General features: G+C 37.3%; 2 protein-coding genes across 4 annotated transcripts; both read right to left on the bottom strand.

Moving 5' to 3' along the window:
• Nucleotides 1–1149: 1149 nt before the first annotated feature.
• LOC113140059 (FYN-binding protein 1) lies at nucleotides 1150–13206 on the bottom strand. Of its 2 annotated transcripts, none has more exons than XM_026323786.1 (16): nucleotides 13054–13206; nucleotides 9272–9887; nucleotides 8224–8335; nucleotides 7688–7746; nucleotides 7495–7532; nucleotides 7278–7309; nucleotides 6468–6600; nucleotides 5890–6052; nucleotides 4222–4372; nucleotides 4014–4030; nucleotides 3462–3522; nucleotides 3154–3196; nucleotides 2807–2969; nucleotides 2162–2195; nucleotides 1781–1818; nucleotides 1150–1635 (listed from the first exon to the last, which is right to left on the bottom strand). In XM_026323786.1, exons 1-16 carry the CDS (start codon nucleotides 13054–13056, stop codon nucleotides 1598–1600), a joined length of 1701 nt encoding a protein of 566 aa, XP_026179571.1. In that variant the 5' UTR covers nucleotides 13057–13206; the 3' UTR covers nucleotides 1150–1597. The 2 variants fall into 2 exon arrangements, with proteins under 2 accessions (XP_026179571.1, XP_026179570.1); XM_026323785.1 differs by having other exon boundaries at nucleotides 8224–8338.
• Nucleotides 13207–13587: 381 nt separating this feature from the next.
• On the bottom strand, nucleotides 13588–24213 carry LOC113139901 (disabled homolog 2-like). 2 transcript variants are annotated; one of them, XM_026323527.2, is made up of 10 exons: nucleotides 24060–24213; nucleotides 23706–23868; nucleotides 21466–21605; nucleotides 19897–19995; nucleotides 18932–19063; nucleotides 18165–18251; nucleotides 18022–18069; nucleotides 17852–17908; nucleotides 17568–17652; nucleotides 13588–14825 (listed from the first exon to the last, which is right to left on the bottom strand). In XM_026323527.2, exons 2-10 carry the CDS (start codon nucleotides 23788–23790, stop codon nucleotides 14440–14442), a joined length of 1119 nt encoding a protein of 372 aa, XP_026179312.1. In that variant the 5' UTR covers nucleotides 23791–23868; nucleotides 24060–24213; the 3' UTR covers nucleotides 13588–14439. The 2 variants fall into 2 exon arrangements, with proteins under 2 accessions (XP_026179312.1, XP_026179313.1); XM_026323528.2 differs by having other exon boundaries at nucleotides 24055–24199.
• Between the last annotated feature and the right edge of the window lie 2259 nt (nucleotides 24214–26472).

The raw sequence follows: 26472 nt of genomic DNA on the forward strand, positions 1-26472 counted from the left end.
GGATGAAACTATCATGGCTAATTTAAGTATTTCTGTAAATATTGTAAAAGATATTCTGTTTTTGGATATATGTGTGTATATGTACATGTATGAATTGGTAAACATATAGGAAAGAATAGAATGGTTTGGAAAATGTAAGGTAAATATGCTATGTTAGTTAATGTAAAAGTCAGCAGCTACATAACAGTTGTTATGGCTGAAGACAGGATTAGGGGGTAGGTGCTTATAAGTTTTTTACTTCTTCCTACCCCTTTTGGGCACTGAGCTATCACGATATATAAAATCGTGTATTGATTATGTTGAACCGCTCAAATAAACAAATTTCATCATCATCATATTCTGATATTTCTTTTCATTTATAAACCAGGACTGAGTACAATTTAAAAAAATTCTTCAAGTTGTGTAAGATCTTTATACACTTGAGTTGTAATGTTTACATATTGTGTTGTTTTAGTGAACCACTAGTTGGAACTAACCAATTTAGCTAAGAGTTCAGATTATATCTTATATCTTAGCAATGGGATAATTGCCCCAACTCAGCAACAGCTTTTGAGCTAATTTACCCTCACTGCTTATAGACCACATGCACAGTTATGTTTACTTCATTAATTATGTATTGTACTAGGGAAATGCATTGATAAGAGCCAATATAACTGACTGTGTAGTGCACAATGTTTTGGTTTTTTTTTTTTTTTACACAACCTTTGGCCTAAGTCTTGATCTTTGTGATCTCATCTTATTTACTATCACAATTACTGTATTTGTTGCCAGTTACTGTTCTCATAATTTCACAGCTGCTTCCAGTAAAAACCTCAAAGGCCAACTGCTCTTTTCAACATTTACTGGAAGTGTTTTTTTCTTGCTGCATTGCTGTGCACCTACACACAAAGTAGATGCAAAAAAAGTTACAGTTCAAACTTATTTCAGACTGTCATTAGTAATTAGTTTATCCTATGATTAATGTATGGATGAACTTATATACAAATCATTTAAATATTCAGATATTGCACTTTTGCCGCTTCATTTCTTCTGCCTCATTAACACCGGGTGTCATTCAACAAATAGTCCATTTTTCTCCACCTGCTTTATTACATTTCCTCTTTTTGACGAACACAAGAAAAGTCATTTCAAACTGGGACCCAAGGAAAAAAAAAAAACAGAAAAAATATTTTATTTATTTTAAATTATCTCAGAGTTTGAGCAATACAGAACACAGTAATAGTGTATTCATTACCTATACAAGCAGTTTGACAACGCAATGATGACAAGTTTGTTACTCTCAGCACAGGGCATGTGTGTGTCCACATGGATCAGTTTTGTATAGTTTTAAGTTATAAAATAGTTTGATTTATAGTTTTTATACAGTCTGGTTTGAATGTTTGAGAGCAGGACAACTGCAACCATGGATTCTAATGCAGTATTTCAATCCAAATGGAGCTCCCTTTTTTTTAAACTTTAGTTTCTGTTTCTGGCTGTTTTGTAAAAGTGTAGTTTTCATGTAGCTTAATATATAGTTTGTTTGTTTTTCCTCTCTGCATCTCTTTCAGACTCTTATTGTGAGAGTATATGTGTATGCATTTGAATAGTTTGACATATTTTAATAATCAGTGTGGGATGAGTCATTGTCATAGATATCTGAAAAGACAAAAAGGAGAAAACATATATGTTATATGTACAACTTGCCATAACTACATTAACGGCTTTCCAAATGACAAATTTCTTCATTAGAACAGTTTGCATGATTTTCAATACTGAGCATAATGGTCAGACATTAACTCACCACCTCCATAGTCAACATCATCATAAATATCTCCTTCCCTGCAAAGAAGATGTGAGACTGATGTTAAACTATCTGAAAAGAAAAGGTATTTCTATATGCATTTTTACGTAAAAATACATAAAACTTTAAAACAAAAAATTTGTTCACAACTTTGTTTAAAGTAATTTTGGATGACAACAAAATGTATTATGTCTAAACACATATTCACTATAATCTATATACTATAAACTAAAGCAAAAGACCTTTCTTAAAGTCACAGGTGAACTGTCACCATAACAACAAGACTTACTGACAAACGGGTAAGTCATTTTTATTTATGGTATAATTTACAGTATAAAGACACCACACTTAATAATGGAGACAGGGTCAGGGTTCACTTACATTTGAAGAAGAAGAGATCTGGGCACATAACCATCTGTGAGAGGTGAGAGAAAACACACCTTTATATAAAATGGTTACTTAAATTTAGTAAGAGTGTTACAGCTTTCTTTTCATAATCTTTCATATATCATAGTTTTTAGTTATGCTTGCTACTATGATATTTGGATAAGTATTATGTCATAGATGAAACATTTTCATTTTTCCAGTGGTTTATGGTTTATCTGCAGAACTAATAACATCAACCCTAGTTGTTTTACCATGAGTTCAGCTCAAAACACAGCTGTGTCTAAGTACGGCCTCAAAAATCCACTAGCATCACTGGAATCTTGTTAATCATATCTGCATCACTTTAAAATATTTTTAACTTGGCATTTAGTGGAGCAGGTTTCTATGAATCTTTGAATTGTTTTCATGTGGAAATGTGAAATGTGTCCAATGTAAAAAATATGAAAAAGAAAGCGCTGTACTCCTTGACAGTCTTTAAGGCTGATTTTGAGTTCATTCAGCTTGAGCTTTTGAGCCCAAGCTTATATCATTAATCAACGCTTCCTCTTTTTGAGAATCACCATGTCAAACTGCTCACATATCACACACTGCAGAGTAAGATAACATACAATCACAGAGGAATGTGCAGTGTTTATGTACATTTTCCAAACCGGTTGCGACACAGTGCTTTCTTGTTGTTGGTGAGCTGGATGACATCCAGGATTTCTCCCTGACACACATGCAGATCTTTCCCACTTGGCTTCTTTATGGTGCCGTTAGGATCTACCATCATGGTATGCAGCACCTTGAGTGGCCCTTCATACTAAGGAACAACAGTGAAAAGTAATCAATTGTTGGCCTTTTTTTAAATGATTGTAATTGTCCCAAGATTGTAGTACTGGCATGGTTATGTTACATGCATCATGTTCCCATTTGGGGTTTTATGTAGGGTTGTATCTCCCACTTAAGACAAATAATCTAGTGTGAAAGTGTGATAAATTATTTACCTTAAACTTTTTTTTAAGCTCCTTCTCGATTTTGGGATCTATGCTGAAAGTGATGACAATTTCACAACTTAATTTCAGAGTGTGATTATCAAATGCTTAGAACAGTTAAGTAGCATACAAAAGTATTTCTCAACAACACATTAGCCTAATAAAATTAATGAGAAGTGACTTCAGTTTTATATCACCTGCTGTCACCATATATCAGATCTTTATAAACTAGATCCTTATTTGCATCATGGTAATACTTGCACCTAGCTGCAACCTGTCATTTCCTGCTCTCTTTTAGTGAACCAGATGTGAATAGATACCTGATTTCAGGAGGTGGTGGGGGAAAATCCTCAGTTAAGGGTTGAACATCATCATAGTCATCTATGGCAAAGCAAAACCTTAGCTCAAATCTTGTTTTCTACATACATCCAAATCATTATCTGTTGACAATAATAGTTCAAGCTATTTATCATTAAGAGTGGTTAGCTAAAAATAACACAACTTATATAAACTACAATATAACCTTCCCAAATAGCTTATTTAATAATTTTATTTAATTTTATGAAAATGTTCAGAAAAATTTCGGGATCAAGTAGGTTATCTTTCTCATTTTTCAAGCTGACAAATATCAACGACTGCTTTAGCAAACAATACAAAGTTTCACTTTACAAAATGATTTCATCGTCACTTATCTTTTCATTTTGAACAATATTTATCTATTATTTAATTATTTTCAGAAATGAAAAGGTAATGTACCTAACTATATAAATATTCGTCATTGTGTTGTTTAGCAATGACCAAGATATATAGATAATAAAGATAATAAATTCCAATCTGCCAATAATGTTAATGTGAGCTTTGTTGTTACTTACCATCATCTTGAAGTACGCTGCAGATTAGAGGAAACACAAACACAAACAATGTGTTAGTTGGGACGGACAAAGATGAAACTGATAAAACAACAGCAATACGATGAAGCAAACAGACAGACGTGGAGTCACAGAGTAGTAAGTCACTGACGCATTTAACAGCTTGTTTTGAATAATGTCTCTCACAGTATAAAAAAAGAATCTACTGTACCTGTCTATGTTACTGGAGTTCATGTTTAACATCTGTGGGGGGTCCGGAGGTGGTGGAGGTAATGGTGAAGCGTCAAATTTTCTGGACTGGAGCACTTTGCGCTTTACTGCCTCATAGTCAATATCCACACATGTGTTACTGATATATCCGTCTGCAAGGACACACAGTGACAAGTGATGGTTTGAGCCAACACAGATACATCTACTGCAAAGAATGATAATCAATACTGACACCAAGTGTTTATTCACTTCTTATTTTCTTGTTTATATATCTTGGCTCACAATTTCTTTATTTAATTAGTCATGAAATATTTCGTAGCTCAGTCAAGAGTATCTTTTTTATATTATTGTTATTTATGTAGGATATGTTGGAAATCGAGCAGAACAAGGAATTGCGATTTGCAACAATGGCACGAACAAGAAGTTGAGCTTTGAGAAAATATCAAAAATGTGGGCAAAAGAGACAAAGAACACATGAGAAAATGCTGCTTAATCTAATCCTGGTCTTTCACCGGTCCACATTTTTAAAAATATAATATAATATATAAACTTTGCTTGTCAAAGCAGCGACTGCAGCATTAAGGCAGATTTGGAAAAAAAAAAGTATTTCCGTTTCCCACTATCAAAGCTGAGTTTCCAAAATGTTGCTGCTATGCACACAATCAGGTGAGTAGGAGCTCATATTATGATTACTCTGTCTAGCAGACACAAACTGATGCTTGACGTTTACCGCAATCTTGGCTACACAGGACTTTCAACAAGAAATCTTCAAATATCTTTGTCACCTATTAAAATGCTGCTAACTTTAGTAACACCTAAATATTCCTAGCACAACAATAACAAACATTTTACACAGGAAATGAATTGACTGGCCCTTACACCTTTCAGCCATAACATTATGACCACAATTAACTCACTGTGCATCTCCTGTGAATCTATTCGCTTTGATAGTTATACTGTCAGAAAGAGCACACGTTTGTCTACCATTCAGTGAAAAATGAATGGAAAAGGAGTGAAAACTGTGGTCATGACGACAAGTTAGAGATCTTTTTTTTTTAGCTTCCCCACTCTAGTTGTGATATTGCCACTATCGCAGCTGAATGATTCTCCTTATTTAAACCAATGTACAGTATTTGTTGTTTTCAACCATTTTAACAAATATTCTTTTGAAAAGGATGATGACATTTAAAAGCGTAATCTACACTAGGTCAACCTCGCCTTGGGCACCCATGACCCTGTCACTGGTTCACTCTTTGTCCTTTCTTAGACAGCTTTTGGTCTGTCCTAAACACTGCAGCCCAAGAACACTCAACAAGACCTGCAGTTTAGGACCCAGTCATCCAGAGTTCACAGTTTGGCTCTTGTTAAAGTTAGTCAGATCCTTATACTTGCCCATTTTTCCTGCTTCCAACACATCAACTTCGAGGACTAAATGTTCACTTGCTGCCTAATATACTCCACATGCTGACAGGTGCCATTGTAATGTAATAATCAGTGTTATATGTCATTGGCCATAATGTTATGACTCATCAGTGTAAATCAACAATGGCTCTTGTAGTGTCTGTTGTAAATGTAGCTGAAAGTGTTATTTTATGCCTAACTATGGAGAGGATCGATATATACACATATGATTGAGTCCATGAGATACAGCCCATATATTAGAACTTACATTTCCCGCTCAGAGAGCGAGCCAACCATTTGCCTCCTGGGTTATTCTTCACTCGGAGTATCTCCACACTCTCGTCCTGTCTCACACTAAGGTCCAGTTTTCCTTCTCCGTGCCAGTCATGTCGGACTCTGGCTGTATGAAGAACCTCCACCTCCCCTTCCAACTACAGAAGGACATAAATAAAAAGCTGTGAAATTTGACTATGAATAGCAATGATAGAGATTTTGAGAGTACGTGGTGGGTGGATTCAGAGAACATTGGTGTTTCAGGATACATAAGCTAAGTTGCACATTTAAAACAAGGCTCTCTAGTTTGAACCAGAAATAAAACATGTTTCAAAAATATTTTAATAATAATAATGGCTGTATAACTTAATTGTATTTTTTTCAGTTGATAGTTGCCTTTCAACTTGGTCTTTGCCAATTAAAAAAACTTATTTATGACTTAACCCACTTAGATGACAAATGTACTACCTGTCCATGTCAACTAAATAAGTAATGCTATCTGATCTGCTATTTAAAAAGGTAGATTTTTAAGAGACAGTGTTTCATGGTTGACAAATGTTGTTGACTCCTTACATGAAAGTTCTTCCTCAACTCATTCTCTTTTTTCTGACGTGCCATCTGCTCTTTCTTCTCCCGCTCCCATTGCTTCTTTGCCTCTTTCGTGTTTATCATGCCAGCACTGACAGGTTTCCCCTCCTCCTGTTCCCTATTAAGACAAAATTAATTTTTTTTTGTTTTCTCAGAGTTTTATATTAAAGTATCTTGAACCTTCTGAAAAAAAGGTGTATATTGTATATTGTGACTACAATATCTCAACTGTGAGTGTCCATTAAAGTTAGCAATCAGCTTATTACCTAAATTCATTCAGTTTAACAGCTTTACTGACTTCAGTGTTCGCAACTTTTTACTCTTTCGGATTGTTTCAATCTGTTAATGCTTCAACAGATTCCTGTGTTATGCCACAATATCCTGCATTAAAGGGAAATGCTCATTTTGAATCACAGAAACGACTGAAAAATGAAGAAAAAGTGCAAGACTCAGTGAAGCTTCATGGAAACACACAGACACAAAACCCAAACAAAGCGCTGTTGTGACTTTGAAACTAAATGAGCAGATATTGATGCACTTATTCTTAAAAGCTTCTACTAAACTGTGAATGGAGGTATCGTTTCACTTTAGCATCATTTGAAGGACTCTATCTCATTAAAAAACTGACTGAAGCTTGAAGCGGTTGATGTGCAGTATTGATAGCACTAGATGTGAAAATAGTGCTGCTTGATGTTCATGCATCTGTAGCCACCATCTACTTTTAACCAATAGATCGTTTAAACAGTACAGACACAGCACAACTGGTTAATGCAGAAAGCTCACAGTACTACTTACTCGTCAATACTCTCGTACACTTCCTCACCATCCTGCAAAAGAAAATGATTTATTTGCACTTCTAAAGAGCAAATAACATAAATTATATACAGGAATAATTAGAATTAGAATTAAATATGAATTTAAATAGAATTTAAACATATTTAGAGTTCTTGAAGTGGGTGGCACGCTCACTTTAACAGTAACTTAAATTTCAGTTTCAGTTTTCTGTACTTACCCCATCAATACACTGTGAACTGTTGTCACTGTAGGATTCTGCACAGTCACATGATATAAAACAAAAACAACAAGTTTTCAGGTGCCATATTCTTTAACAAAATACTTGATGAGCATAATAATACAAAGGAAATAAAATGCATAACTCTAATATTACTTAAAATGCGTCCGAAGCAGAAGAAGACTAGCCTTACCGTTCTTCTCAAAGCTTGCAATGTCATCATACATGTCCTCATCATCATCGTCAATGTCCCTGAAACCAATATAAACAAATTCTACTCATTTTTAGTTGTATGTATATTATTTAAATTATACATGGACTCATATTCTCAAATGGATGGTATTTAATGGCAATTATATATCTTGTATTGAGCCCAAAGTAACAGAGTTCATACTGACAAGCTCTTTACTTTGAATCACTATGTAGTAATTTCTTGTGGGAATGGCATAATCTCTACTCCTTTTACAATTTCAGCTCTGGTTTAGAGTGTGCGATATGATTCTCCTTTAAGTGTTGGTTTTTCAAATAAAATTTCTTGTCTACCATCTTTACATCATGGCAGCTGTGATTGAAGTAAGAATGTGATGTTATTGTAGCATTTTCACTGATTTAATTGTTGTTGTATTTAAATGAATGTAATTATTAATATAAAATTAAAACCAAAGTTGTTGTTTTTTCCCTGAATGTGCCGTAATAACACCAGTGCATTATGACTTGGTGAATACTCACACAGAAGCGATCTGGTGCGGCAGCCTGCTGGGTTTGCTGGATCGCTGTGGTGGTTTTGGCGGACTGATTATTCCTGGTAAAGGCATTTTTTTCCCCACTGAGCCTGGGGAATCTGCTGAGGATGCAGATATGACAGATTACCAGCAACAAAAACATTGACACCTTCTTAAAGGAGAATTGACCAAAAGGTGAAGAGATGAACCGTATATGCTGAAAAGTTACCAGTTTCCTCAAATGGTTTGGTTTGCTTTACTGAGCTTAACTGCTGGTAGTTCAACATGTCCTGACAAACGTAAATACTGCGATGACTGGAACACTTAGGCGTATTACGAGATTAGTAAAAAAACATAATAATAAAAAAAAAAAAAATCTATATTTTATAAAATAATTCTTCTGGTATTTAATGCACTCTCAGCAATATTGAGATATGAAAATGTATGGGTTTGTATTGTTTTTGAAAACTATATTTTAAAATACATGGAAAAGTAAAATAGCAATCATTTAATCATTTAAAACATCTTTTTCAGAGCAGGCATTCCTGACTTTTCAAAGCAGCAGCAACAAGTGTCACTATTACATTGTTTTCACAGCAGACATTTGGACATGTTTTAGCAACAAAAGCATTGGTGCGATTGGTAATGGCAGTATTACGTTACCAGGCTCCTACTATTGCACATGTGTGTTGACAGTGTTCAATCATCATCAAAGTGCTTTTCCTATTATACTAACTGCTGTGACAAAGATCTACAACAGGAACCTGAACTGAAGCAAGTGATTATTTTTATCAGTCATTAATTTTGTTACTTACGCCTATGTTTTGTTTACATGTGACATCGTATATCGACGTTATTCCAAGGCAGGTAATACATGAATTTGTGTGTGTGCCAAACTAATCAATTTTAAGTTTCTGTTTTTCATCTGCATGGAGAGAACGGGTCCAGCTTTAAACTTTAAGCCAGAGAAGGCATTCTCGCATGCTTGTTTTCTTTCAGCAGTTGAGTGATATATAATTAAACATCTGCGAGAGGATAATAAGCCACAGACTCACCATCACTTTTCGTTTTGGGAGGAAATGCAGGTCTTCTACTGAACTTCATAAAGGGCTCCAGGTTGACAATGGGAGGCCGTTTTGGTTTTAGGGGCAGAGGTCCTTCAGCAGGTAAAGGCCTCCTAAGTGGGGTCACCTCCCCTGTGCTCCTCTGTCTGGGTTGCTGTCGGAGTGGAAGAGGTGTGGAGGTGGGAGATGGGGCAGGGGCTGGAGCTGGAGCTGGAGCCAGGGTTGCTTTGGGTCCTGGAGGTCGCTGGCTCCTCAGCATCATGTTCTGTAGCATCTCCCCAGTCTGCTTGACCTTGCTGGCATCTGAAGTCTGCATGGAGGCTCGGACTCCAGGACTGGGGGGTAGTCGAGGGAAGACAGGTCTGGGAGGAATGGAAGCAGCCATTGGCTCTGGCCTTGGGAACCTTACCAGGCCAGGGCCAGCTAAAGGAGGTGGTGGAGTGGGAGACAGTCTATGATGGGCAAGATCGTTTTCTGTCAGTGGCAGGATCGCTCTCCCAAACCCAGGTCGTGGAGATTTTGGAGAACTGCTTTCTCGGCTGCTTTCTGAGGTGCTGACCTTGCTGTTGAAGCGGGCCCTCAGAGCCTTGACATCAACACTCTCCTCCTGTGAAACAACACATGACAAACTCAACACTGCAGCCACTGTGTTTCTGAAGCAGGAAGTTAGCAGCACAGCATGCAGCAAGGCATGGCCCCCACGCTAACAAACACACACCGCTCTTCCAACCCCAAAGTATGTGTGCAACAACAGTTTCCTGGCTGTTTTGATCTTCACAGAACTGATATGTTCACACCAAGTATCTGTGCTACACGCACACACACACACACACACACACACAAATTAAAGTGCAACAAAGCAATAAAGGCAGCAAATACTAAGTACTACTACTAATTACTAACACTTTAACCACCACCCATTTACCATTTATAGGCAGTATATAAACACTGAATAAATAATTTTTGACCGACTTCATTGCAGTTGTTAGCTGATGTAAGTGTTTATAAGCTGTCAACAATTTCAATATATAGTAACTCATCCTGTGAGCACCCATGACTGTATGTAAACAGACAATGAATGACAATTGGACGAAATACTGCTAGAAATAATGTAAAAAATGTCTCCATGCCATATGTTTATCATCATGGACAAAGTTTATATATTAATAAACACTTCAAAATTCATGAACCTGTTGAAAAGCTGAAGCTTTTTTATTCAATCATGTCAATCCAGTACAAAATGTCATGTCTTCCAGTCCAACATTTTACGCAAAATAAAAACTACAGTGTGAAACAACGTAACGTATTGCTTTATTGAAAGGAGCAGAGACAGTCCAAGTCAGTTTCTGTCACTGAACTGCATCACATTTGTGAGAGGATCACCAAGATGCTTTCACCAAGATGTTTCTTCATAAACTGCCACTTTATCAGGTACACCTACAAAATCTAATATACAGTCCTTTGCAGACATTGCAGTCCTCAAGAGCCACTGCGCTGCTTGTTTTCCAACTATTCCTGCCCTACCCACTGCTGATTACCTGGATTAGGTGTGTTCAGTCAGTCAGAAGCTGGCAGATACTTTCTCAGATGAGGGTGGAGAGAAGTGAATTGGTATTGTTCAACACGAGCAGGGCGGTGGCCCTCAAGGAACATGGGTTTTCTACCATACCATAATATGATCCAATAGTAGAGTTCAGGAATATTTTTTTCCAAAGATGACAAAGTTCAGTACAGAGGTTAATCATTTAATTTTATGTTTACTATTGAAGTTATACTTTGCTCTTGTTCTAGAAAGCATTATATACAGAAGTGTTTCCAGTCTTCCCCATCCCCTTTACAAACTTACCACTAACCATCACCTCAGTAATAAACATACACTTGAATTACTACCTCTATAATCTGCAACAAATAACCAACATACCCAAAAACCCAATCATACTATTGGCAATAGTACCGCACAGCTAAATGCAACTTCCTAAGTGCAGAACTTTGGAGGGTGTTGTTTTGAATGTCAACAAACTATACATGTGTACCTAATAAAATGAACTCTTTGGACAGTTTTTGAAAGAAAACAGAAGATTTCCAGTGGACGACAGTATTCATCCTTATTTCTCTGATTAAAACTAATAATAATAATAATAATAGAGTCTGAATAAAGTGTTGAGGGAACTACTGAAGTAATTGCATTGGTTTAGTTGATATTCAACAGATGGAGTAGTAAAAGTGCTCAGTAACAAATTCATGAATGAATATGTCTAATAAATGGCCACCTGGTCATAGTACAGGAGTCTCACCTGTACTGTACTGTACTGTACATCATCTGTTTTCTGAACAACTATTGCTTTAATATATGAAGAAGAGCAGGAAGCGCTCACAACCACAGGACTCTGTACATCAGCCAGCATCCTGTGCCGGTTACCATAGAAATGCCTCGTGCTGTCACTCCTACGTGCAAGCTCTGCTCAAGTCGTCTATTGTTATACGCGGAAGAAAGGAAACACATAAAGCCTTTTTCTCTCCACCACAAAACACACACACGAGGTTCCACTTTCAGTTAGTCGGGGCCAGCACAAGAGATACAGTGTGCATATGTGTGTGTGTGTGTGTACTTGTATTGCTATCTTTGTGAGTACCATTTTGAGCATAGTCTTGAGCATACTCTTAACCCTCAAACTCCTGTTAGGCTTAGGTTAAGGTTAGGCATTTAGCTGTGATGGTTAGGGTTACTGTTAGGGTCTAGGGAATGCATTATGTCTATGAGTGCTCTCACAACTATAGAAATACAAGTATGTGTGTGCGTGTGTGTGTGCGCACGAGCATGTGTGTGTGCTTATCGCTGGCACATTGACTCAGATGATTTTAAAACGGTCTCACCACAGACGTGCAGGTGTGCTGCAGAGAAATCCCAATAAGACCCAGAAAAATGAACGTGTTTAAAACATGTTAACATATTCTAAAACATATTCTATAATGTGAACAGTGAAAATAACTATTATTTAACTTAATGATTTCTATAACATTAATTGTTTTCATGCATTGCAAAAGCACTTTAAAGTACACAAAATAAAACATTTTAGGTAGCTGATTGATTATTATTTAATTCTTGCCATATTTAAGAGCTGCCAAAATTAAAAATTAAAAATAAATCTGGTTTCAGTGGAGTTTAGGGACTAAATTCTTTGTGCACTCTAATATGGAGAAAAAGCATAAAATGTTTTAGAACTTAAAGACGCAAGATCAACCATTATTGAGCTTTTTCTATTTAAAAAGCCTTAAAAGGCCATGAGAATGCCTGTAGATGTGAGGCAGTAATGAATGCACTGTGAATCATTAACCAGAAATAGATGTGTAATAAAGCTTTCTTTCAGCAACGGCAGGAACATTTTCTTTTTTCAAAATCCAATCCAACTTCCTCATTTTACTAGGAATATTATGTAATTTTTGTAGTAAACAGCCATAACTGAACACCACACAGTCAGGATGTGCTGTTTAGAAACATCACGTTGTGTATTCGCATGATTTTAAACCAGGTTAAAGTTTCTAAAGCTGTGGACTTAGTTGTATGACTGAAGTACACTGAGGTTCGACCGACAGCGAAACAAAATCTGTTGATAATCAGAACATTCACAGATGGCTTGATGGGCAGGAAGAAACGGCCTGAATGAAAGAAACTCACACATGAGGAAAAGTGTGAAAGGTGCTGAAAAGGAGCTGTCAGTCTCTGTAGTCACTGATATATAAAGGAAAATTATATCATAAATGGAATTTCTTACCATATTTGCCGTTAGTGATGGTTCAGTGGTGGATAAAGTGCTTCATGTCCAGAAATAATTCAGTATCCTGACTGGTGCGCCTGTACAGCTACATGACCTGTGTCACTAAACTTACTACAAATGAGGAACTGCTTAGAAATTCAGTGTGGGGCAACAGGATGGCTGACAGCACACAACAATGGCATACTAGCACCAAATCTATTTCAGTTCTTCTTAAAAGATCACATTTCACATTATGCGCTCGATATTTTGTCAGGTAAAGGGAACAAATAAAAGAAAGCAATGTTTCTCTCCTTTTTGTTTTATCATCTGTTTCTATGCAGGCACCTAGTAAAAGAAGGCACAAAGGGAAAGCAAAGCAGAAATAATTTCATTAAGAAAACACATGACAAACTGAGTCACTGCGTTCTGAAGAAAAATAAAATAAAGTAAAAGAAAAGGGAAGTGAGGTAAAAGTGGCTTCCTTGGATATTCTGCATTTTATCCTACCTGTACAGATCAAGCCCATTTATTTACATAGTCCAGTATCACAGATTAGAAATTTGCCTCAGCCAACCTTTTAATCTGTACAGCATCTTTACACCATGAATTTAGAGAAGGAAAATAGTACAGCATAGCAGACAAGTACATGAGTAAAACTAGTAGTCAATTTGAAAAAGCAAAGTAATATGAAGATTAAAAAAATTCTTTTATGCATCAGATCAAACTTAACTATGATTCATATTATTTTCTAACATCAATATTACTATTACATTTGTTTTGGATCAAATAGATGCATTTTCCAGTTTAAACAGGCAGTACAGTAAATGTCAATGACACCTTTTATTGCAACTCTGGCTAATGTATTTCATCGTGACAATTTTCCAGTTTTCTTAAAATGAAACATGAGTATTTCATTATACATATGTGTATCAAACAAGGATTCATGCAATCATGTGAACGTTTAAAGTTTAACGTAATTGCATTAGAGGAGTCTTGTTATATGGGCTGCTCATTTAAAGTTAATCTACACCTTCCAGCCAATCCAAATTGAGAATTTTCAGAGGCTTTGATGAGCAATACAAGTATAGCATGGAAACTAAATAAGAATCATTCAAATTTAGTATTTACACCAGGAACATACAATTTCTCATCAGACGTCATGTTAGTTTGTTTTATGAATCAAATCATTTGTCTATTCGAACCAGTTCACTAGAGGATCGAATTATGTGGATTATGGGATATGTATAAATGTGATGAAACATTTCACATGAAAATGTGACAACTACCTAATTTACTGTCTCCATATTCTATCTTAGTGGGGATAAGGTGTTTAGTTTTAACCTGCTGCCGACAGAATAGCTGTCATTTGATGTTGGACAACGTTTTGGTCATTTTGGTGCCACATTAGAGGAGGGGATTGTGCTTATCCAAGCTGGGGGACGCAGACTGCAGTGCTCCTGAGTTAAAAGGGGTTGGGTACCCATTGACAGCGGTGGGTGAAGACGGTGAGGTTCCTCCCCACATCATCCCTGGATGCGAACTGTGAGCCTGGGGCTGGATGCCTGCAGGGGGCGCTGTGATGCCCACTGGCGCCCATGCTGCCATGGGGCTGGGCATGTTGGGCCAGGGCGCCATAGCCGGGCCTGCCCACTGAGTTCCCTGAAACCCCTGCTGACCCAAGGGAATGGCAGCAGGAGAGTATGGGGGACGAGAGTATGGAGAACCCCCTACTGGTTGCATGGGGAACATGGAGAGGATCTGAGAGGTGGAGAGCATCGGCGGTGGAGACTCTGAGAAACAAGAAGAATAAGAAGAAATATTGAAATTTGAACTCTGCTCTTTCATCTGTTAATGCCTCCTGTCCTGTAACAGCTCCTCACATCCTGCAAGCCGACTTATTCTCAGAGGACATGGAGGGAGTGGAAAAGACAGGAAGGGACAGAGTAGACAGGTTTTTTATCTATCTATCTATCTATCTATCTATCTATCTATCTATCTATCTATCTATCTATCTATCTATCTATCTATCTATCTATCTATCTATCTATCTATCTATCTATCTATCTATCTATCTATCTATCTATCTTATTTTCTTTTAGTATATGTAAGTCTTTATAAGTACATAAAGTACAAGTATATATAAGTACATATAACTACATAATTCAGGCATCTCTTACAGTACAGTCAGTGTTATGTTTAGTAAAGTAGAACCACTTGATTAAGGTTAGGGAAAGACAGGCTGCTGGTTGGGAACAGGATGTGAACCCAGGAACACGTCCATTTATCACTTTAATAACATTTTTGCTGAACTGTATGAGCATCACTCTGAAGACACCCCTCAACAGAACATCCATCCATCCATCCATCCATCCATCCATCCATCCATCCATCCATCCATCCATCCATCCATCCATCCATCCATCCATCCATCATCTATACCCACTTATTCCTAACCAGGGTCACAGGGATCTGCTGGAGCCTATCCCAGCTCTCTTTGGGTGAAAGGCAGGGGTACACCCTGGACAGGTCACCAGCAAAATTTCTGAACATATTGTATGTTGTATGTCAGTGCCCATAAAACCAGAGAAAGTGTAAATGTGAACTCTGTCCAATCTTTTCTTATGAATCTCCTACATACAGTAATTTGAAACTTTATATTGGTGAACATGTTTTATAGAAAAGACAGAAAAAAGTGCAGGCTTGTGTATTTACAAGCATTCTCATCAAAACCTTAACCATAGCTTACATCTTAAATACTTTGCATGCACTGTTCTATTGACAACATGACTATTCATTTTGCCTGTCAGATAAGAAAAGGACATGACCTTCTGCTGGCACCGATGTGATGATTGACCAAAAAAACAAAAACAAAACATGCTTTTGTGCAATAGACAAAACATTTTGATCAAGTGACGTGTGTGCAGATCATCCATGTTGTGATGCGGCTTGTACTGCACTTATTGTTCTGTACACTGTGCACTGCAATTCTGATCTGAGAAATGCACCAAAGCAACGAAAAAAAAAAAAAAAAGTAATGATTTGGAGAGTGAAACAGTATTAAAATAGGTGTGAATTAAGTCTCTGTGTCCAGGGTCCACAGCACTTGACCTACCTTATATAGCTTCAATCACAAACTCAGTACCACAGTTTCATGTGTGTAACGACATGCTGGGAGGTGCCAATAATAAGCCACCATAAAACCTTTTGACTGAACAGCACAGTGTTGTAATGGTATTTATTTGCATGACTGAGCTATATTTCTTTGAAGCGATGGAAAAAAGGACTGTGGTCTTGTGTCAAGTTTTTATGTCCACACAGCCCTCATGGGCTCTCATACCTAAAGAAGTCTCAAAGTAGCTCTCTCTAAAATTCTCAATTTTGCCTGTCAGTCGATAAGACAAGGACATGACCTTCTGCTGGCACTGACATGATGACTGACAAAAAAACATGCTTTTGTGCAATAGAGACATCATTTTGATCAATTGACATGTGTCTGCAGGTCATCCATGTTTGGGTGTGGCTTGTACTGCACTTATTGTTCTGTACACTGCAATTCTCATCTGAGAAATGCACCAAAGCAACAAAAACTGTAATGGTCATCACGGCTCATCACAATTAATTGAAAAAGAACAGAAAATTGTGGAGTGCCAAACTGGTTAATGGCTATTGCCAGGTCATAGTTTGAGGAGATACATCTTAATGATTTTGAAGAAGTAAATTGCCTGAGGCCATGGATGGATCATGAGAAATTGGGCCCCTGAGCACAGACATGTAAAAGGCCCCTAGACATTTGTAGGGGTGACAATATGATTTTCCATCAGGTTGTGTCATCTCGTGTTTGTTACATGTCTCTTTGTTTTGTGTCTTTTTTAGCCATTTTCTGCCCATTTTGACACATTTAGTATCTCTTAATAGTAACTGTGCATCTATATTTACTTGTTTTGTGTCTATTTTTTGCAGTTTTTGATATTTTGGTCATCACTTTGCAGCATTTGGGGTTGTTTTCACACTCTAGACACTGACTGTTTTTAGTGATTTTGTATCTCTTTGAAGCTGTATTGAATTCATTTTTTCTATGCATTTTGTTATTGTTTGTAGACCCTCCCTTCATGGTTCTTCTCTAGGGCCCCCTGACCCTTTGGGCCCCTGGGCCTGTGCCTGGTAGGCCTGTTCAGTAATCCATCCATGCCTGATGCTGCACAGACAGGAATCATAACTATTTGGTGTATTTCAGTATGTTTAGGTTATTTGTCATTTACTGTATATGTATGGTACTGTTCATTTATTGTCCTTATCACTGTTTTAATAGTACTATATTGTGTTGAGTATTGTCTTGTCTTGTTTTTCCTGGTGCCCTATGAGCCACCTAAGCAATTTCCTGACAAAGTTTGTTGATGGGGCAATAAGGTTAACTCATATATATTGTAAAAGTTAGACTAAAGAGCACTTCCACCAACTTGCCTGACTCAGCCTAAGCGATAAATATACCCTGGATACACACTTTGCTCATTTTGCTTCATGTTGCAACTGACCTGGCTGACATGAGCTCTGGGTGGGTGACAGTGGCTCCTCCAGCTGGGTGGAGAAAACGTCCATCAGTTCATTGCTGGAAGACCCCTGCAGAAACAGAATGTATCCTATATTACATGTGTGCACATATAATTTTTAACAGAACGTTAGCCCTATTCTCCAAACCTTACTGAATAATTAAAATGAGTTGAGGAGAGGTGCAGTTTTTAATCTAACTCATTGTCAGGGTGCTTCATACACCTTAATGTAGAATTTTGATTAAGTGAAAATGTAAATGATGTTATACCTGATTTGCTTGTCCACATGAAGAGTCTGGACTGAAAACATCCTCCAAAGCTGGTCCCTGAAAAGTATATTCAAACACTGAGGGGTTTTGTTCAATAATAAACCTCAGCAAAGGATTTGTTTTTTTAACATTTGTTTAACACTTTGGAATAAAACTGCTACTTCTTTTACTTCTGTTGAAGTGGCTGAAACCTCATGTAGAAGCAGTAAGGAGCCGTTCTGGAAAACACGAGGAAGCAAGAGTGAAAATGCAGTCTAGACAAAACAAACAACAGAAAGAGAAAGAAAACCCAAACTTAAAGTTGTTCTCTGACTTGTGTCGGTGCCTCTGCAGATTCCTGGGGAGTCTCTTGATCCACACTCTGGCAGACCTCGTTGATGTCAACCAGGACCGGCTCTGCCTGATGAACACAGACAAAACAACAGTTCAAACACTGACTGGGCTGTAAATGGTGTTATGCTCAATGTCAGCGTCTTGCTTTGCTCACAAATTACAACAAGAACAACTGACACTGTTACCGAGATCATTCCTTTTGACCACACTGGCAACTGTTCTTAAAGTGGTTTCAAAGTAAGTTATGGGGGATGAAAAAAATGCATTCACAAGTTACACAGCAGTCAGAGTTAGACAACTTTTTCAAGTGAATTCCAAATTACAGTGTTTTTAATACTAAATTCACACACTTTGTTTGGCAACACTGTCCATGGAAGCATAAATTTGAAATGTCCTAACAATATTCAGAGAGACCCTGTTGTTTTTTTTCTAGCTCAGACTGCAGAAGCCTATTATTAATGATAGCCATCCATGTTTTTGCTGTTACTGGTGATCCAAGCACCATTATCAGCTGCGTAATCTCAATGCTGTGTCACTAGCTCCTCATTTGTACATGTGGACAATGTGATGCTTTTGTGATTAGCTAAAATGCATGTTTTTAAGACCGTATTTACTGGTCATATCGTCTCCTCAGGCATTTCTCATTGCTGATCTCAATGAAACCAATACTTATGAAGTACACTACTCTTTATATCCTATATCCCATATGTTGTATTTGTTTCCCCCTTTCCTACTCTGTATTGTTACCAGGTTGGCCATCTTGATGTAGAAGAGGCTGTAGGTGTCTTGGTGTTGGTAGATGTAGGCCAGAGCTCTAGGGTCTGACTCATCTTTCATCAAACTGCTGATCCTGCTCCTGTCATGGTCGTGATGCACAGCCTGAAAAAGAAATGATAAAGAAGATCAGAGCTTTCTATTCTACATATCTAACCACTACACCATTGATCAGCACTAAAAAAAACAAAAAAAAAAACAAAAACAAAGAGAGTAGAAAAACTACAACTGCAAGAAACTTAATTATAAAATAGAACCAGATTCGTTAATACAGTTTTCGCTCTTGTAACCACCTTCTATATCGGGCCAAAACTCAACTTGTCAAATGTGGCAGGAATATACTGTATAGACATGAAACCAAAATAACAGCACATGTGGAACCAAAATGAAAATAAATTTCAACCTCCAACTTCCATAAAAAATGTGGTATTAATTTCATATAGGAAACTCTACTTCCTCCTTTCATTTACCACTATTTCTTTTAAATGATTCCACTGATTATAAATGGATGAAAAAACTTTGCTAAATGCCAAACATCATTTTTTTTGAGAGAATAAAAACTTGTGGGATCATTTATTTTATATCTGTGTTTTACTACACCGACTCTCCAGATTCTCCCCTTTTGGCCAGGAAACTACAGAGCAAAGTATTAGAGCACAGTTTTACAATATTGATGCATGCCAGTTGTGTAAATATTCAGCTGCTCTTCCCAAAGGAATGCTGAGAATTGTCCAATTTTGGAAAAAAAAAAAAAAAAAATGCAAATAATGTGTTATTAATGTGGTGATCCAAGCTGGAAACCAAAGTTTTCTGTCCTCTGGAAAAACCACAGTGTTTGTTGTGGTAGCGCACAACAAACTCTGCAAGGCCATCATCAACCTGAGGGGGGCGCTGCAACTACAAAACAGCACAGTGAGGAAAGAGAGTTGGAGGCTCACCCCGGTCCTTTCATCCACGATTTTCAGGCCAGTGGAGGAAACTTTCAACCAGACTCTCTGCTTGTGTTTTCCCTGTTTCCTCGCTGCTGCCTCAAAGCCCTGACACACACACACACACACACACACAGACACACACAAACACACACACAGATAATGACTCAGACATGAAATAAAAGACGTTTCATTCTAATGAGCAACAGGCTGCTTGTTTGTTAAGGAAATGTTAGTTTTCTAAAGAGTTAAAGAGCCTGCGTGAAATCAAAGCTGTTTTAATCCATTTCCCACATACAGCATTCAAAGTAATTGGTAATTCACTGCTGTTTATGGTTATGAATTTTCAACAGTTTTCTTTACCATTGTGCTTACTGCTTTAATTACTTCCTTAATAGAAACTTATTGTTGATCTTTCACTGGTGATCATTTTCCTGAATTGTGAAAAAGAAAATAGAAATAATTTGCCAGTTTTGTGAATCCAGATTTCTTATTATTAAACTCATTTTTTCGAATTCCTCTGGTGCAGCTCTTGTAATCTCACTACTTCCTGATTTTAATCACCACTGGTGAATTAGTTGTACAAAACATCTTTAATTTTAAACTGCTGGCTGAACATTTCATTTGTGCACAAATTTTATGCAAACAGTCTGCTAAAGCGTTTTTTAAAATCAGTTTTCAACCACTACACATACTGGCTTTAATGTAAGGACATAGAAATGATTAAGATATCTGACTACGGTGAACTGTGACACCGATTCATTTCCAGTTTCTCTGACCATGCGTTCAGCCCCAGTGGACCATGTCTGACTTATCATTTGTCCTCTTTTTTTTTTTTTTTGTACGTCTTACTTGAAAGTTGTTGAATACTGCTCAATATGAACTCCCACTGGACAGGACAAAGTGTCATGAGATTAGAGGACCTGGAGTCACTGACATGTCAAGAGTCAGCTGGAGCTCATATGTATCAGAAGCTCTGGCTCCTCTGCAGGAATTTTCCCACAACCTTTTTCATCTGAGGAAACCACCATAGCTGCTACGGCCAAATGAAACTACCTGTGATTTCTGATGGATGGAGATGTCATTACTGACTGTAGTCAAATATTTGGTAAAAGCAGCTGTTTGTGCTGGTGGCATCCATCCAGTTCATCCAATCCTAATGGCTGAACCTGCTGGTTTCATAAAGTAACTAAAGACTAAGTTGTTTTCTTCAAATATCCACAACCGAAACGTCATACTTTTTACTACATTACATTTAAGATCTATTACAGATAACTATTTTTTTGGTAGTTTACAAAGGTTTTCTTTTTTTTGTTTGTTTGTTTTCTGTAAATCATCTCACAACCAGGAGCCACAGGACTAAACTACTGAACTGAATTAGCTCCATATAAAGCTGCTACAACAGTAAAATTCTGTTGATAATATTATTCAACTTCTGCCCACGTAATATTTAGATGTGGAATGCAGGACCTTTACTTGTAAAATAATGTTTATAGTGTTGTATTTCTACATAGGTCTAGGATCAGACAGAATAACTGCGTAAAGATCATCTCACAGAGAGGAGGGAGGACACGCTACCTTTAGTTTCATCATGGAGTCCCAGCACATTTTTTCCCCCTGGGCCTCGGGTACAGGGTCTACGCCAATCAGTTTGGCTTTGTAGCGAACCCCATCTCCTTGGAAGCGGGATGTGGAGTCACTGGGCGTCCTGTTGGTTCCTGGGAAACATGAGGACAAGAGATAGAGGGTCAATCTGCGTTAGTATGGTGTGTGAACCTGCGTAAGAGCAGAAAAATGCCTGTATATTTGAGTTCATTAATTGTCTCTTAGCGTTTGTGTGTCATAATGTGATTCAAGTTTGTTTGTATTTGTATTTAATATGTTTACAGTTCTGTAATTTGCTGTAATGCCTGTGTTTGTGTCTCTGTCAAGCTGTGTTTGTACAGTGCAGTTTCTTTTTGTGATATAAAAACAAAACAGAGAAATAACAGGCCCAAAACATCAAGGAGAAAATATTAGAAACCCAGACAACATAACATAGAAGAAGGTGGGGTTTGACAGTTTGACAAGTGTGTTTACACTGTATGTTCTGACTGTGTGTGTGTGTGTGTGTGTGTGTGTGTGTGTAAGCAAATTGATAAGTGAGCATCAGTCAATGTTTCATCTCATTTCCTGGAATGAAAACAGGTAATTCAGTAATTATGGAAATGCCAGTACCTGTTGCTATAACAAAGGTCGACTTTTAAACAGCTTCACTTGTGTTGTGCAACAGTTTACTGGCTTTTATTCACTGTTTAGTTAAATGTTAAGCACAAATATACACCGGTTCAACAGTCTAATACAAAACAATGATAAATCAAAGCCAATGCTGTAAAGTGATGATTAAAAGAAGTAGTTTCTTTTTAGAAAAACTGATAGTTTGATTACTGTGGAAATCAGCAAACAACATATTTTAAATTTGGCATAAACAAATTTCCCTTTAAGCCCATTTGCTGTACTGGATGTGGGTTATGAATATTCGGCTCATGCTCTCCAACCTGATGCAGTTCAAACAGCGGTGTAGGATTGCATTTCTTTGAAAATAACTCATTGCACTATTGATGTTTGCAAACTGAATATGCAACACTGTTGAAGGCTTGTTCATAATCATCATAAGCATCTTTGCTTAGTGGACAAAAGTAAATACAAGTGTGTGTTTTTTGTTTTTTAAAAATCATTCACTCAAAGGTCTAAAGTGATCACATTCATATAAAACCATCACCGGTCATGATGGCTAATGGTTAACATGTCTGAAAGGTTTGTAAAAAGGATTATGTAAGATTGGCATTTTTAAAGCTTCCCTGACACGTCGCTAAACAGATATGTTTGCAAATGGAAATACCTAAGAGTGTTCTTGGAGCACTGTCTTTGCACCAGGTAAATAGACATTTATCCACTTCACATTAAAGCTTCTCGAGGCTGGAAACCTATTAAAGGGTTTCCAGTAAAACACTACTGTAAATCTTAAAGTACATGAACAATGTGTTTCTTGAACAGCTGGACAAATCGACACCAGCCAGATTAAGGAACAAGAAAGAAGAAGAAGAAAACAAGTTTTACATGAAACTCTCCTATTTCAAATTAGCTATTACTAAACTCTCTGACTTAGAGATGACATACGGTATTTTACAAACAGTAAGAAACTCTGTGTGTGTGTGTGTGTGTGTGTGTGTGTGTGTGTGAATGGAAAAGAAACCTGATAGTAGAACTGCAAATTTAAAAAAATCAAGATGTGACTGACTGCAGTTGGGATGAATTGAAATAAAAACGCGTCTGTAGAGTATAAATTCAAATGTTTCAAATCAGGCCCCAAATTAGTGCATGCCTGAAGGCTTTATAAGTCTGAGACTGGAGAGATTAGTCAGAGGAAAATAAATACAAACTGCAAAAACTACCAAGCAGTCAGAATCACTCAAATGATTGAATTTTTTTTTTTTGTTAAATTCTGAACACGTTTCACATGATCAAAATATTTGATCCTGCATCAATATTTTCCCCTTGCCTTGTGATTTTGCTTGATTTTGGAAGTATCAATGTCAATCCAGCTCATTTAAAGCAGAGCCAGGTTAAAAGACAGGATTGTTGTTAATCACATTTATATATATACTATTATATATTACATATTTTCCTGCAACTTGGTGGTAACAATTAGAACTGAAAGAAAAGGAAATAAACTGTGCATCAGGCAGGTTTTGAAAGCTCTCACCTAATAGATTATAGTCTCTGTTAAAAGGTTTAACACAGACTTCATCTTGACAACAGCAACCAAGCACTTGTACCTCTTGTACTGGAGGAGAGCCAGGTCCTGACAGCAGCTTGGCTCTGGGCAGGACAACTTCCAGCCGTTTGCGCTGTCTCCATCATGACGAGGCCTGGTAGGAAAATCAAGGTTGGCGAGGCTCAGGGTCCTCAGGATAACAATGTGGCCGTCACAGCTGTGGGCTACAAAAAAGCATGCTACATCAGTTCATTAGTTTGAGAGAAAAAAAAAAAAAAAGCGGGATTGATGTGGAGAAAGTCAAGAAATGTCAGATATTTATAGCTGCCAGATTGCAACGAAAACAAAACCATCTACGGATCTGAAGTCATTCTAGGATAAATTTGCAGAAATGAAAATGTTTGATCTACCTCACCTGCTGGGAGTGTGTCTCAGCTCTGACCCCTTGTTTGACTCAACTCTCAGCCGAAACTTCTCAGAGCCAAAGGTCAGACTGCAGACTCACTAGTGATATATTAACATCCACTGGGAGGCCCAAAGACATGGGAACTCTTGTAGAAGACTGAAGAGGCTTTAGTAGGAAGGAAAGATAGTGCGTGGTGATTTCCCTCTCAGGGACATATATTAGGTCATGCGTTTCTCTCAAGGATAGGCTTTGGGTGGTATTTTCTTAAAATAACTGAATTAAATGTGTTTCATTCCCAAAAAAATATCAGACTCACTGCAAACCTCTGCAGAAAAGATGATACAGTACATTCTAGAAAAGGATTTTCATGCAGAACGGTTTATAAAACTATCAAAGAAAGGAACATCTTTCTTTAGAAATATCTGTACTTACTAATAATAATGTTATGAAATGCAGCATGTATACCAGATTTAATAATGTGGTGGCTTTTTTGTATTATAGCAAATTGCAATATTGATCTGATACAGACCGGAGCATTTTCCAGTGTCATATATCGTCCATCAGAAAGATGAAAATAAAGCTATATGATAACCTTTACCATAATATTTCTATAATCTTTTTTTTATTCCCTGCCTACTGCTACTACTCCACAGTCAAAATCCGGGCTTAAAAAAAAAAAAAAGAAGTCCTGAGGTTATGCCAAGATAATCCTGATGAGATCACCATGGTATCATCAGCGTTATTTCCTCAGACTTGAGAAATCTCTCTCCAGAGTCACTGAACACCATCTGACAACTCTTGAGATGAGTAAATGGAACATTATGTGCAAAATGTTTTGAGTGACGCTTTAAAACGCCACTGACTGTTCAGAGAGACGGGAGAAAAACAAAACTGCTCACATTGAGGGGGTCTAACTTTCTTTAATTTTTTTTTTTCAAATCCTAATTCACTTGGAGGTATATTCAAAGAAAATAAACCACATTTTATTTCCTTTCATTCATAACCTCAGGTAGGCTCTCACTGTCATCCATCTCCAGAAGAGGCTGCGTTTTCACCTGCAGGTCAGATGTTTAACTGGAATATCAACATTCATTTTTTTTTCCTTTTACCTCTTTTATGCACAGTACTACCAAAACCTCTGTAGGCCTAAAGTGTACTAGATTACTACCCTGCAGGTTTGCTGTGTGTCACTTTATAATTGATGTGTTTAGGAATATGCATTATGCAGCCTTTATAATATCTACAAAAACAATACAGGCAGCAAACATGATTCTGGCACAGACAATGCAATTTATATGATTTAGATTTAGATTTAGCTTTGCTGTTACTCGAATACACATGGTCTGGAAAGTTAACCATTAAAATAACAAAAGTTTGTGAGACTACAGACAAAGTTGTATTCTCTAACCAACAGCCCCCTCTTGATAATATGGTTCCAAACACAAGCACTGCTGAGAACCTATTTTTTTTCCAGTAATGTTAATTTGTTGAAACCCCCAGAAACAGGAAGTGATTTATATCAGATTAGGCACAGCTTTTCCCAAAATCTCCTCTAAATGAGAGGGATTGTTTCAAAATTAAAATAACATGCAAACCCTGAATATTTAAGCCAGAACAGCAGATTTGGCAGAATGGTAAAAACCTAATCTTGAGGATACAAAGGAAAAGATTTTTATCACTATCAGAGAATCTACAGCAAAAAGCAAAGTCAGAAAATGGCAGTTACTGTCATCAAAGCCTCGATGGGAGTTTCCAGTTTGCTGTTCAACAAAAACAAGTTTGTCATTTCACTACAGTGAAGACGTCATAAGATCTATCTCACACATAGATCTGGAAATATCTAAGCCCTGCATTAAGATTGTAGTTTATATTACAGCTGTTCTTTTAACCATTGCTATATGGGATAATCTGGTGTTCCTGGTGTTAGGTTACAGGGTAGTTTGCAGTCCTTCTCAGGGTGGTGTCACTTTTCCTTCTACATTAGGTAATTCTCCAGTCCTCAGCTCTGTGGGGGTATCCTTTTCTTCATGGGGATGGAAAGTTTATGCTCAGATGTTCCTATTGGACACATTGAACACTGGATGACAGGACGTATCTGCAGCAGAGAGCAAGGGATGGATCAGATATATAAAAAGAGACTTACCAGGTGTGTGAAGAGAGGAAATAGGATGCTGGTGTGGTTGAGAACTCGTGGTTAAAGACACTCAGTGTTTTTAAAAACTTTTGCAAATGTATCGGAATTAAAAACTAAATTCACAGACGTTTAATTCAGTAATTGGTACAAGTCCCTTTGCAGCGACTACATCTTGGAGTCATCTTAGTTTCTACAAACTTTGCACATGTGGATTTGGTCAGTTTATTCCATTCTTCCTTGCAGATCCTTTCAAGCTCCACCAGACTGGATGGAGAGTCCTGGGTCACT

Source organism: Mastacembelus armatus, chromosome 4, assembly GCF_900324485.2.
Source record: "Mastacembelus armatus chromosome 4, fMasArm1.2, whole genome shotgun sequence".
Lineage (NCBI taxonomy): Eukaryota > Metazoa > Chordata > Actinopteri > Synbranchiformes > Mastacembelidae > Mastacembelus > Mastacembelus armatus.